Source organism: Dysidea avara, chromosome 11 (assembly GCF_963678975.1).
Source record: "Dysidea avara chromosome 11, odDysAvar1.4, whole genome shotgun sequence".
Lineage (NCBI taxonomy): Eukaryota > Metazoa > Porifera > Demospongiae > Dictyoceratida > Dysideidae > Dysidea > Dysidea avara.
Genome location: NC_089282.1, coordinates 22,451,444 through 22,466,172, shown reverse-complemented (window position 1 = coordinate 22,466,172; position 14,729 = coordinate 22,451,444). Strand labels below are relative to the sequence as shown.

Here is a 14,729-nt window from a genome sequence, read left to right as displayed (position 1 = left end):
TGGAAAACAGATCTGGCATGTATTCTAGAGTAAAGTACTCCTTGTTAATGGCCAGTTCTGTAAGATTACAAAGTGACCACCTTCATACAAAAATCACCTCTACACAATGACCACATATGTCAACTCTTATTGAACTTATCAAGGTTACTTACATCTTCTACGTACGTATGTCTTGGTTCGCACTTCACTCACTTCATCAGACTACCATATGGCTAGCTAGTAGAAAAGTTTGGTGGGAGGAAATTTGACAAATTTAGCAATCTTTTGCTGTATACAAATCACAGTATATCAGTAAACTAACCTTTGCATTTGTATACCAAATCTTTTGCTGTATACAAATCTTTAATAGCTATAGACAAATTTGCTTGTAGGAACAGTAAACTGTAACACTTACTTTACATGCATACATACTTGTAACATTAAGTAATTCTATTAATGTGTGTACGTTATTATGTGATCACATGATAAAGAGAGTTGACCTCGTGTTTCCTATATGGCGCTGCGAGCAGTTCGAAACTGAGCAGTTGCGACTTGCTAAACTTTTTCTTGTCAAAGGGCAAGTTTGCCAGTTTCCTCCTACCAAACTTTCCTGCTAGTTATACAGTATCCCCAGCATCCAAACTCTGAAAAAAGCAAACCCCAGAAAGTAAAGGCTGCTGAACAACCCAAAGGAGTGATATAAAATAAGGAAAAGTTATCTGACTACCTTTAAAATCACTTCACAGATAGCATTGTGATGATGGAAAACCATTGTAAGTAGTGCCAGGGTTTGAAGCTTTGGTAATCCATAAGTTACCTGTACATGCAGTCATTATGTGAGTCAACTTCACACAAAAGCAAATTCAACAGATTTTGTTTCGTTATTATGTCCTCAATGACAGAAAAAAAATCCCAGGGAATTTTCATGGGGGGAACGGTGTCTTCACTCTTTAACGGTTAGACCTTTTATGGTGTTTATTGTTATATCTCAGCTAGGATACTACTTGTATCAAAACTTATACCAATTAAAAAGCTCTTGCAAAAAGAAATCTTTTTGTGCTAAAATTATCATCCTGGGACTATGTATAGACAAGTTATAATAGTATATATAATTAACAATATATTAAAATATATTTCCAGGTTATATATATATATATATATATATATATATATGTACCACTTTCACACCTCAGATCAAAGGAAGCAAGTGCATATATATCACATATCGCACTGACTCAAAATGTTAACGAGATATACGCAGTGTGTATATCCCGTTAAGGCAGTGCGTATATCTCGTTACACACTGCCAGTGCGTATATCTCGTTAACTTGAGACATTGCATACCTAATAGGCGTGCACACTATATCCAGAAATCCTCAGATTTCTTTGATGTTTTACTGTTATTATCTTATATAGGGAATCAAGCAAGCTGTGATTGTGGGATTGAATTCTGCCAAACAACCTGTGATTGTGGGATTCAATTTTAATACATTAGCAGTAGTTTGTTTTTTACTTTTGTAAATGTAGCAATTAAAATAACATAATTAACACTAGTCTCTTAAAATTGCTATATTAGCAATAATAAAATCAAACTACTGTTTGATGTATTAAAATTGAACCCCATAATCACAGTTTGTTTGGTAAAATTTAATCCCACAATCACAGCTTACTTGGCTCCGAAGGGTATGGCAACTAAAGATTTTGCCAATTAGGTGAGTCTACATGCTAAAGTAGAACATATTAGTTATACCATGGGCACTCGTGCTTTGCCTGTATATACGTACTCGCCCTCGGGCCTGTGGCCCTCGGGCTTGTGCGTATATATCAGGCAAAGCACTCTTGCCCATGGTATAACTATTACATATATATCACTACAGTAAATGCCATTTATTCAATTTATTCAGAACTTTCACTAGGATTCATGTATATTATGGGCATAATAGGTACCTACCTGGGTGGTGACCCTGGTGTACAAACCACATCATCTCTGACCAAGCAGATCCAAACATGACGGATGTTTTCCACAAGACATCAAGATTTCATAGCAGTTCTGAGCTTTTACTTTGGTAGATCACAACCAACATTCCTCGACTTTCTTCCTTGTGGAAGCATATCTGCACTCTTCCAACAATAGCAATGTTGAGAGAGGCTGCCTTTGCTCTGGAGATTGGGCGGTTTCAGGAGTAACAGCAGCAATCATGCCCATATCATGGAAGGTGCTATGCCCATCCAATGTGCAGACATTGTGGTTAAAATGTGCAGACATTGTGGTTAATGTTGTCAGCTCCATACTGGACGAATTCTGTTGCCAGGTTGGGAATGTCAGTTCCATGGAGTTGAGCAGTATTATGCTCAAACTTCTGCACTTCTTGGTAGGAACCAGGCCTGCATCAAATATGCCAGTATTAAAAAGCATAATAGGCTGGAGTGCTATGCCAGCACAATGCTAGCATATGAGGTAGATATTTTAAACTATGGAACTTTACTTAATTCCTTGAAAATAGATTGATACTCCCTAATAGAGTAGTCAGTAGAAACTACAAACTGTAATACAGCACTCAAATGCATTGTACATAGCTCCTTAGATTGATACTCTCTAATAGAACAGTTACTTTGTAGTGAAATACTCTAATAGAGCATTCACTGATTAAAATATTCTAAGATAATTGTAAGAAAAGTTGCTAAAGTAAGAGCATAATGCAAGCATAATGGGAGCACTGAAGAGCATAATAGGTGAAAAGTTTGGGAAATTCCTAAAAGCATTTTAGGCAAACGTTTGAGCATATTTGACTCAGGCCTAGTAGGAACAGCAAAACCCATGATGGTGAAAGAAGTGAATGAGGAATCGTGATGCAAAGTGATATTATAACTGCCTTTCCAACCCAAACTGCAGTGATGCTAGCAGGACCCAGGTTGCCAAAGTGGTATGCATCATTGCTTGTCCAATTGAAGCCACTTTTACACCAGCTTTCTTCGAGTATCTGGTACATAGGTATACTCTATGTCAGCTTCTTGTGACTTCAGGTCATTGCAGAGAAAGTAAACTTCATGGGGATGTTTCAATAACTTTGATGTCTTCCTTGCAGCAGCTGGTACAAGTTTCTCATCTTCTCCTTTACGGTGTTTTGTTTTCTCCTGTTATACCGTTAACTGTAGTAGTCTTGTTGCACCACTCTTGCTGTTGTTCTGAAAGTGATTGCATCTGGCTTACCATTAATCTTGGTCTGAACTATCCTCTCTCCAAAGTGTTCTTGAAGTTTTGTCTTCATGTGCATATAGCCGTAAGCTTTAAAATCAGTATCTGCCAGTTTTGGTTCATGCGATTGTTGGTTGTGATTTGCTCATCATCTTTATCTTCAAGGCAGCTTGCAACTTCCAAGACTTTTTCTGCCCTCTTGTCATCCTGAGGATATCCAAGCTTTGGCCTCTTGCAGTCTTATGCAGCAAACAGAGTGTTTTTCTCCCAAGTCTAGCTGTTCTACCACAAAAGAAACAATTAGTCTTGAAACAGATGACTAAAGTGCAGATCTGTGCTTGGCATTGGCTCTACTTGATTGCTGTCTTTTGTGGGTTACAGTATTTGTGGCGACACTCCTGATGTATTACTTTCCCAGACATAGTACGAACAATGTCACTCCTGGCACTACCCTTAGCTGTTAGAGTAGAACATGGAACTCCTGTGTCTACAGTAGTTTTGCAGATGGCACAAAATATAAATTGTACCTCCATTGCTTAAAGAAGAATTGATAATATTTGGGTGAGCTGGAACTAGTCTGAATGATCGACTTGGCTACCTTTACTTAAAGGTCCTTGGTTCATTCCCAGGTCTTGGCACCAAATGTTGCAATCAACAGCATTTGCCCTGGTTCAAGTCTTGCTTTAGTTAGCTAATCTTCTCATATTATCATCAGCATTACCATACACTGTTGTAGTGCATATTAAACGAATGTCGATTTTATGCTTTGAAGGTTTGAATGCAACATTTGAAGCTTTGATGAATATTGTACGTAGCTATAGCTACAGTTAGGTACATATTATGTAGGTGGCATAATTTTGAGTGTATTGTAGCTTAATCCATTAAACAATAGCTAGTTCAGTAGTTGTTGTTTTGGCTCCCTTTAGAAATGGAATTTCTCGCGTTAACACTGTTTTTAACAAGATAAGGCCCCTATTCGGTGATTATTAGTTTCTCATCCACCGCCCGCATCCTTCTCAAGCTACCGCATGGTAAGCCATTATTTACTCTGTGCATGCTCAGAAGAACACGTGATGCCAAACTCTTATAATTTTTTTTGTTGATGAACGCTACAATTCGCTATATATCGCCAGGAGAACTGTTTTTTTTTTAGCAAATTGCTGCAGTGCCAGTTGTAGCTAGCTAATCGTGTTCTATCGACTTCGCTTTCAGTTGACTGTCGAAAAACAGTTGGCGATCACGAAACGTAGAATCAGCTGGTGAAGGAAATGTTTGTAGTAAGAAAGAAAGACAATTTGGACAAGGTCTGTACATCAGTGTGAAAATAATGGCATAATGGTAATACCCGCCCGCCCGCATCATAATAATTAGAAAGGCTGGATGAGAAACTAATAATCACCAAATAGGGGCCTAATAGCAGTTGGAGAAAACAAACAAGATGTAGCTGCTGCTATAAGACCTTATAGTAGCACACAACTCAAGAATATTCTTCCTCTGCAGCTTGTCCCAACTGTACATGTACTTCGCGATTAGCAGTGGGCATGGTCACTTGTGGCGCGAGCTAATTAACTTTTCAGACACCTAGTACAACCACCTTCCATTACTTTCTAGTGTCTCAAGTACATAATAACTGTCCATTGCGAAAATTATTCATGGCGTGATGAGCAGTCAGATTCTTACAGTCTTCTGCTCACTAATCAGGGGCGGATCTAGGGGGGGGGGGGGGGGGGGCTTTGGGGGCTGAAGCTCCCCCTTCACTTTTAGGCTTTACTTGATCAATATACTGAGTATTATAATGAAATTTTGTCTTAGCATAATTATATGATCACTTATAAACATCTTTCCAAGGTATTAGGATTTATGCTAAAGTTTATGCAACAAGGACCCGAATCAGCATTTCAGGTGTACAAGATCGAGATACTCTAATAGAGCAGTCAGCTAACTACTCTAATAAAACATTCACTGGAAGCATATAGTTACTTCTGTTATGGATTTTTTCCTGCACCTATACATACACTGAAGTGAATTGGTTTGTTTAAAGGGCTTCATTCATCTACTTGTGTAGTTAATATGTATGGCAATACTTAATTCAGGTACACAATTTCCATTGAAAAGGCTCTCAGATTCAATCTTGTATTGTTCAAATTCCAAAATTTTCCACTTTCAGCATTATTATTCTAACATGCACCTATTCAGTGTTGTGCAATTGTGAGAGGGTGCATCATGTACTTGGTTGTCTGTACCTACCCAAACTTTTCCATTAACAAAATGCTTCAGAGAGCCATACCTATAATCTAAAGGCAGTATATAAAATATCTACAGGCAGAAAATATTATGAATTTTATGTGGAAATGTCTCCAAATTGCAGTATTTTAGCATCTATTTTTCAAAAATTTCCTGGGGGGGCATGCCCCCAGACCCCCCTAGTTCCAGCATGCTTCGCAAGCTGGGAAGCTTTGCACACCTCTACCCAAGAGATTAGTACCTTGAGTTAGCCCCCCCCCTTTTATAAATCCTAGATCCGCCCCTGCTAATACAACCAGGTTTTGCATGTACAAAATTCGAACTTTGCTTATGTCATTCGAATAATGCACCATTCGAACCATTGAACAAATGCAGTACATTTGTTTATGCACTATACTGTTGGGCCTCATAATTCTCATTGGTAGACATGATATTTCACATGTCCATGACATATCCTTCAGGGGTGGGTGGCTCCAGGGGGTTTCTGAAGTTTCTGGAAACTGGTCACATTCAGATTGAGATACTCTAATAGAGCAGTCAATCACTCTAATAAAGCAGTCACAGTATTCAGAGTAGCAGTGTAGCAAGCTATGTAGCTATAAATAAAAAATTTTATGTGCTTTATCAGTGGTATTAATATATAGTTAGATGAGGCAGTTATTCTCAGCAGGCAGTTATATTTTCTGTTTTTGGTCTTCACCAAAAGTTTATCTATGCTCTTGTCGTCTTAATCAGAAACCAGTCACCAAAAATCATGGAGCCGCCTATGTCCTTTCTCCTTCCAGTTGAATGCTCTCATGTACACTATACTACTCTGTATGCATGCAAACGCATTTCTAGAATAGCTACAGTTGCAAAACATGCATAAAGAATAGAAAATCAAGCAAATCCAGAATATGTAACTTCTGTTTACTTTGTCTTAAGATGATAATTAGGGACCCGCCGATTATGCTCATAATTTTACCTATTATGCTATGCTGCACTGCTCAAAAATTCACCTATTATGCTTAAATTAATGCTCAATATTTACCTATTATGCTCGATCATGCTCAATGTTCATGCCTTAGTTCATATGCTTTGCTACTAGTTTAACACTGTATAGAAAAAAAAGGAGTGGCTGGAGCATAAATAATAAATTCTTGCTGCATATAAGAGAAAAGATCGATATACTCTAATAAAACAGTCAGTTTGATGATTGTTCTATTAGAGTTACTGACTGCTCTATTAGAGTATATCGATCTTATTTGCAATTGTCATTTTTCCAGCAAGAATTTATACTATCGTGCAAATATTTAACCTATTATGCTGGCATTATGCTCAATGCTTTTAGGTACCAATTATGCTCAAAATTATGCCAGCATAATCGGCGGGTCCCTAATGATAATTTTAGTACCAAATGATGTGTCTTGCAAGAGTTTTTATAGTATATGATGAAGTTTTGATATAAGTAGTATCCTAGCTGAGATATGACAATAAACACCATAAAAGGTCTAACCATGCATTAAGGAGAAAAAAAATTATATTTTTATTTCAGCGATTTTCATACTGTTCCCCACGAGGATTTCTTAGGACTATTTTTCTGTCATTGAGGACATAATAAGGAAACAAAATCTGTTGAGTTTACTTTTGTTGCAATTAGTGAGGTTGACCCAACATTCTTCGTAAAATGCCTGTACTACTAGGAGGAAATATTCTTAGTCCTAATATAGTGCAACCAATTAATTATTATAACAGTACATCACCTTGGAACTGAGACATGGTTACTTGCCTTTATATGGAGAGTGTATGGCTGCATGTATATGTTTAACATTTTTATATAAGTTAAAAGCAAAAGAAAAATATGTGGAGAGGCAACTTTAAGACACAGAAGCTTGAACCATTATTTGAATGCAACTCCATGTACAGTATTCAATGCAAGGCAACAGCAACTCATTGATTGTCTGTTCACACAGAGGTTACCTAGGCAATGCAACTATGATGTGACCATGAAATATTACACATGATTAAAGGGTGCCCATTATTTGGTGTTTGTTAATAGAGATTTTGTTACATAATTATCAAGAATTGTAGATTCTTAAAATTTGACACACACTGATTTTGTGGTGTTACAGTGAATATTGAAATGTACACCTAATCCTGTTTGAGCATATAGAGTATTACTATTATGTCACCATGTATTGGGTCTATATACAGCTGAACCGCAATGCCTCCAGACCTCAAGAGACCCTTCAGAATGTTTGTTGTATGTTTCAGATTCCACTGTGCAGCTTTGATAGCTATATAGTGATGACTGTGATAATTGTCATAACTAGTGATATATAGTTTATCAAACAGTAGCACAGTAACTTGGACTTGTTCATGACAACATAGGGGGCCAAAGAAGAGTGACAGTTATTGAAGGATTGAAGGAATACTCTTTGACAGTATTCCAATGGCTGGAGCTAGCTCTCAGCATGACACTTTGATGCTCTCAAGCACTAAAATATAAAAATAAAATGATCTAAGCCAGTCATTTTTGGGCCATAATATCGAGCATCTCCAAGCAAGGACATGACCATACCCCGAGAACACTACAACTATACAGTGTATGCAGCGGGACCTGTCTTAGTAGCCACCTATATGGTTACCTGAACTCTAAGCCATGAAAGCAAACAGAATCATGACACATAGGCAGATCCCATGGATATGACAACCTTCCCCCTGTGAATACTGGCCACATGTACACTTCACAGGACATAACTATGTGGTCTTTGTATTTTAATTTAATTTACACTATGTAAGACTCAAGTTGAATGTAAATGCATATCAAGTTTATAACTAAAAGTACTTAAGTCGGTTAGGGTTGCAATGTTCTCTGGCAATGAGTTTCATAGACAGATGGCTGTAGGTAATAAAGAGAGAGGTGGTCTTTAAGAGGTGGCCACTATGCAAGGGTTTTACTTTAGTGTAAATATAGCTGTATGAAGATTTGACCATTTCCATTCTTCATTTCCAGTTTTTCATTTCCACGTACTGTTTCTCCATATAATTTTACATGAAAGAAGAAGACAAGATGACTAAGTAATTAAAGATAAAAGGAAACAAGGCTGCCGAGAGAAATCATGGGGTTGGGGACAGTAAGAGCAAGTGGAGCCCACAACTTAATTTATTAATGTCTTTTGTGTTTTGTCATGTTGATAATCATCTTATTATTGTCGGATACTAGGCAGAGTATTACTATGCATGTAAAATCTGCAAACAAATTTTGTGCTAGCAGTAAATGGTTTATGGTGATCGTTAATGCATAAATTTTTGCATGAAAGTAATCTTACCATGCATAAGTTAATTCATACTGAAAACTGAAACAGAAAATCTATCTGTTGTGGTAGTGATCAAGTTTGATGGTGTTGAGGTTAGAAGATATAATATGCAGTTTGTGCTACATAAGTTGCTGATATGTTTGGCAACCTTAACCTCTATGCATTGCACAATATGCATTGTTTAGTGACTTTTCTTTCTTCCTTTGGGTGTGGAGGTGGAAAAAATGTCCCATGAAAAAGTAGCTTAATTTCTGCTATACAACCTCAGCATGATATGTGACCAGCTCTGCAAAAAACCTGTCTTATAGCCTTTCTGAATCAAATTGTTTTAAGAAAACAAAACTTTACACTGAATTTACTTGCTAGCTTGACACTTTAACAGACCATTGTGCTGTATCGTGTCTTCAGTAGCACTTTAACAGACCACACAGAAAAAAATATGAAGTGTAAAATTTAGACTTCTGGAAAGGCTACAAAACTGGTTTTCACAGTGCTGATCACATAATTATATACACTGAATGTTATTTTGTGATACACAGTGTGTATGCATATAAAGAAATATACACACATAATTATGTATGAGCTACAAGTGAACATAAATTCTATGCACTGTACAGTTTGTTTGCTCATACATGGTGAACTATAGCTCCTTAGCTAAAATTTTATATAACTCTACATGTCCTCTATGTTCTTCAGCAAGCTTCAAGCAATCCATGAAAGTGTTAAAATCATCCTTATTCAACTTGGTTAGTTTTGTTAGCAGATGGCTCAGCTTGTCACTGTCAATCATAGTTGGGAGACTTAGAGTTTCAATGTCTCTTATAGTCAACAGTCCTTTGGAATACAGCATAGGGGCCAGTGAAGTTCGATCCACAAGACGACAAAAGTCACTTGCATGGCAACGTAATGGATCTAGAAACACATCACATTAACAAGACATTGTCAGTTGTAAAAATTAATATTTATATTCTTACTATCAAATCTAGTAGAATTTTGTAAAGCAGCACACACATCACCATTACGTGGAGCAGAAGAATCTGATTAAAAAAAATTAAATGAAAATACCTCTAAATGTAAATGTGTTTTAGTAATACGTAAATAAAGATGGTTTTGAGGTGTATTGCACTTATAATATAAACACCCCAAGTCCAAAGTTGAGGAAATATACTGTTGATAAACCGTGAGCCAAAGATGAGGGGTTTATCAACAGTAAACTTCCGATGACTGAGGGTGAGGGTGTAGTAGTGTAATACATCAAAGTAGCCATGAAAAAGTGTGCCCCCTTAAAAAGATCAAGTCTTAAATAGTTGTAAAATCAAAGGAGCAACTAAAAAATGGAGCTAATGCCAATTAATTCATTCACAACTTTTTAAAGGGGCTGGGCTCTGTCAATTTGGTAGCTAACCAATCTTCATCCCAATGAAGTTCCCCAAGTTGGAGCCTCTAAAACAGAGGTAGTGGAAAAAGGTAAGTGAGTTGGCTATGAAAGTTACACAGTAAAGCAACAGACATTAAGTCATTCGTGGTAGTCTAGGGGAGATTCCCCAGAAAAATTTAGATATGAAAAACTATTGTAGTTGTGTAGCTGTTGTTGTAGAGAAATTAAGTAGCCACTTAGAGAAATTAAGTGGCAACTTATAAAAAACATGTGGGTATGATGTTCTGTAAAGCAGTTGGCTACTTGTTAGAATGGTGGATTTCTCTATCAGAGTATCCATGTTGAGAAGATTTAGAATTCGTACTCTTACAATCATCATGTTTTCACAGTGCATTCATATTATAATGTCAATTGTGTCCAGGTAGTCTTATTCAAAGTTATTGCAAGGATTACGAATTACCAACTTAACAGTAAATCTGCCAAAGCAGCTGGTACCATGCATGTATCGTGAAACTATGTTGATAGCAACAGGAGGACATCTGAAATAGATTATCTAATGATATGGCTTTATAACCCAGATTCAGGGATGAAGAAAATAATGGCTAATGGGCTGGATGGGTGTGACAAAAAAGAATCATCTGACAACCTAGGCACTGATTCTCCTTATACATATTGGGTAAGTGTCCTGTATGAATACAAGTATAGTTTATAGCTGATATCGAGTTGAAGCTTGTTGTACATCCATGAGCTGAGGTGTTGACAAGGATAAACCTCACGTGAATTGCAATGGGGATTGCAAAACTGTTCCTATATGTAAATAACCCACAGTAGTGGTTTGCGCTTTTTATTAGAGGCGTGTGCTTTTATCTTCTTAGCCATACAACTCACTACCATGGTTCTTGACAATAGTATAGTTACTTTTTCATTGGAACAGCATATAATTATATTCATATTTTCCAACTTATTTAAAGTGCATGTTACTGTACATACCTGGTTCGTCAGCTCCACCTACAGGTAAAAACATTGAATGTCAATAATAATTATTGCAAACACATAATATGAACAGCTCCCAAGCTCTATCTATATACTTGCAACTCTAAGAATAACAGGACTTTTGAATACAAGTAGGAGAAATGCAGCAACAACTACAAAACCCACTGAAACTTCCTAACACATCATAATTATGGACATTACTATTTTGTCAAAAGTAAACTACGTATAACATGTGAAAATAGATGGCTAAATTTTAAACAAGTTATGGTGTTTCAGTTTACAAACTGGGTGTTTGTGGAAGACCAACTTTTCAAACCTGGTCACCACAAACACCAAATGAATCTTTACTTCCGTCATGCAGCTAAGGGCATAGGGAGGGGGGTTTCCTGGGATATGAAAACCTCCTTTTGAGATTGGTACTTAGCTATTATACATACATCAACAGGAGCACCAAAATTAATATCAAAGTTTAGTAGTACGTACAATACAGTAAACAGCAAGAACAGTGTATGCATAACAAGTTATGGTATCTTTTTCAGGATGGATCCAGAGGGAAACAAGGGTAAAATCTGCTTTATAGATTGAGGGACTACTCTTACAGACCAGTAAATAGTTAGAAAGAATACCATGGTCAGTGACTGTTTGAAAGGGTACAAATGTAAGAAATAAAATTTTACATCAAACGTTTAAAATCCTTTTCATTTATGTATTTTTCCTTAGTTGCTCAGAAAATAGACAAGTATTTGTCATGCAAGTAAACCTACATTTCATAGGCCACTCTAAATAAATTCTCCATTTCCCATCCTGGACTCACACATATTTGCATGTGGGTAAGTGGTCCAGATTGGCAGCTTTTCAAGCCATTATTTGCCTGGCACAGCCATGAAAAGCATAAAAGCATGCTTTAGCTTGTACTTTCCTTTTTAAGTTACAAAAAAAACACAAACATGTATTTGTGCTGACTAAATAGCACATTGACACGTGAGCTGATGCTACTGCAAAATCACTTTTACTGAGCCTGTACAGTATGCAAGAACAACCAGAAAACAATGGAAGAATATGTATAGAATAATGGAATATTTAGAGCTGACAGTAACCAAATGCAAGAAACAGAGAATTAATTTTATTTGGAGTGGCTTTACTGTAATGTAATATGTAATTTTTTGACTTCTTCAACTTAAAGTTATACTACATACATACCAATTTTCGAGGCATATAGTTTTCGCGGATTGACTAAATTCAACATTTTCATTTTCGTTGATCACTCACATTTCACTCAGGCTATCTGTTATTTAGCATAGGGCTAGTCTTTAATTTTTAAGGATGAAATTTTTGCGGTCAGCTAAGCAACCAGTGGCGTAGCTACCATTGAGGCAACCGAGGCAGCTGCCTTGGTAAAAATGCTCAACAGGCTGCATGAGCAGGCCTGAGCTTTGGCACCCCGGATTTTCTACTCAAACGTTACTAGACAACATTACTGTATCACACATAATAGAATCTATGGCTGTAGTACTAAGCAGGGCTGGAGACCATGGTGACATGGTGCTGGACAACTTTTCAGCTACTCAGTTGAATTTGGTTGTAAAAGATCGATATATTCTAATAGAGCAGTCATCGTAATATACTCTAATAGAGCATTCAGTGCAGATTGTAGCCACTGTTCTCATTACACTGCTTGGTCTAAATCATTTACAATTATGTACATTAATTTTCTTCACATTATTCTACTTTTCAAAAGTTCCAATGAGTCAAATGCATGGTATTTTATTGAGCTAATTGATCATGCATATCATATGCATTAACAGTTACAATCAAAAATATAGCCTCCTCATGCTGTACCAATCAGTTGAGTCAGAAGTAGACCTTCTCAATTCATAAACTTTGCCTCGGTAAAATTTTTTCCCTGGCTACGCCACTGGCAACCGCAAAATCCGTAAAAATACACCCCTCAAAATTTGTACATAAACAGTACTGCATGGTGCTAAACGCTAAATAAATTTAGACATCTGTGTTAGTGGAGATTATCTATTAGCTTTTTAATTGATGGACACCTCTCATTGAATTGAAACGCATAATGCTACCAGCTTAAAGACAAATCTCCAGAACTTGAACCATTTGAGAATGTAAATGTATAATAATATACCAGTAGTTTGATTTAGCTCTATGATTCCATGTCTGGCAATCTTATTCTGTAAGCTATACAGAAACTCCAGTTTTACCTAAGGGATGATAACGTGATGCATACGAAATGTGACATTCATTCTAGCTTTGTATACAGTAGCTGCGCTATAGTTATCACATGGGATTTTCTAAAATTTAAATCATTCAATATCTGTCAGCAGCTGGGAGTGCAGAGCCTGAGAACCCGGCCTGCATCTGTGAGCTACTACCATTAGAAACCACCAGACCTTTGAAAAAGCCTGCTATGCCACTGTGTATCTACATAATATACTGTAGTTTGTTAACAAGTTACATGACAAAAACAGAGATTCAAAGTGTACTACATACATCAGTGGATCCGGTGTAGTTGATGACTAATAAACTATAAGCATTGTCAGATTCACGGACATTATTATCATTAGCTCGTTCTACTTTTAGCTACCACTTCACTTTTTCCATTTTTGTTCAGGACTGCACTATTTTTACAACTGTGTTGTTTTCATCTAGATTTACTATTATACACACAATATAATTAAAAATAAATACCTTGAAAAATTGTTCTTTTATTTCCTGGAGAAGAAATCTCTGGCAATTCTTCATACCCTAGAATAGATTAGCATTTATACAGCATTGGAAGTAATGAGTAATATGTAATATATCTTTTTAAAAGTAATGCCCCAACACTCAGTGTGACCTTGTGTTACCTTGTGTTACCTTCTCTAAATTAGACCAACTTTATAATGGAGTGCTAGTTTACTGCCAGGTATATAGACACGCACCAAAATGAAGCAATTTAAACTGTTCCAGCCATTCCCAAAATATGCAGAACCAAGGTTATTTTTGCCTTACTCTATTCTTATTTTGGCACACTTTACAGAAACTGCAAACATGTAATTCAATCACCATGAAACGTGGCATGCATACAAACTTTATAAAGGCAAAATTATAAACCACAGTTGGTGAAAATCTAATAAACATTCACTGATTTATGGACAATTTTTGTCATTTAAAAAAACCGATTTTGGGAAATGGGAATACTTTTAAGCTATTCTCATAACTCAGTGAAATCAGATTTGCACCACATCCTTTCCCCTGCTAGCAAATACAATAATTTTTATATCCTAGTACTTCTTGTCCCCTTGATGTCTCCTTTGAGTGTCTCATCCGTCATTTATGATTAGAACCAACTACTTGAAATTACATTAAGCTAATACCAAAAACACAGATGGCTAAACTGTTCTACAGGTGTATACATATATACAGCTCAGTGTAAACAAACTGTGTATCTGTAATGCAAAGTTATTCATTTATCCATTATATATTTCAAACCTCTTTTTCTGTTGTGCCTTTTTATTCTGATAACTGTAATTAATCCTGCAATCAAAATTATTATGACCAGCACTGCTACTGCTATACAAGCAATGATTAAAACCATGTGACTACTACTGTCTTCATGACTATCATCTAAACAAGAGGATTT

At 36.5% G+C, this 14,729-nt stretch overlaps 1 protein-coding gene across 18 annotated transcripts in view; it reads right to left on the bottom strand.

The window, feature by feature from the left end:
• Nucleotides 1-14,729, bottom strand: part of LOC136238262 (uncharacterized) — a 100,823-nt gene that overhangs the window by 73,758 nt on the left and 12,336 nt on the right. For 17 of the 18 annotated variants that reach the window (XR_010692880.1, XR_010692885.1, XR_010692887.1 and 14 more), the window contains exons 6-9: nucleotides 14,579-14,713; nucleotides 13,796-13,852; nucleotides 11,087-11,104; nucleotides 9,693-9,755 (exon numbers count right to left, since the gene is read on the bottom strand). Coding sequence is in view for 1 of the 18 variants with exons in the window: in XM_066028622.1 (XP_065884694.1) it covers nucleotides 9,359-9,630; nucleotides 9,693-9,755; nucleotides 11,087-11,104; nucleotides 13,796-13,852; nucleotides 14,579-14,713 (545 nt within the window). In the remaining 17 variants the exon portion in view is untranslated. Of the gene's footprint in view, nucleotides 1-9,237; nucleotides 9,631-9,692; nucleotides 9,756-11,086; nucleotides 11,105-13,795; nucleotides 13,853-14,578; nucleotides 14,714-14,729 lie in introns of those variants that run through there. The other variant, XM_066028622.1, reaches the window with a different exon arrangement.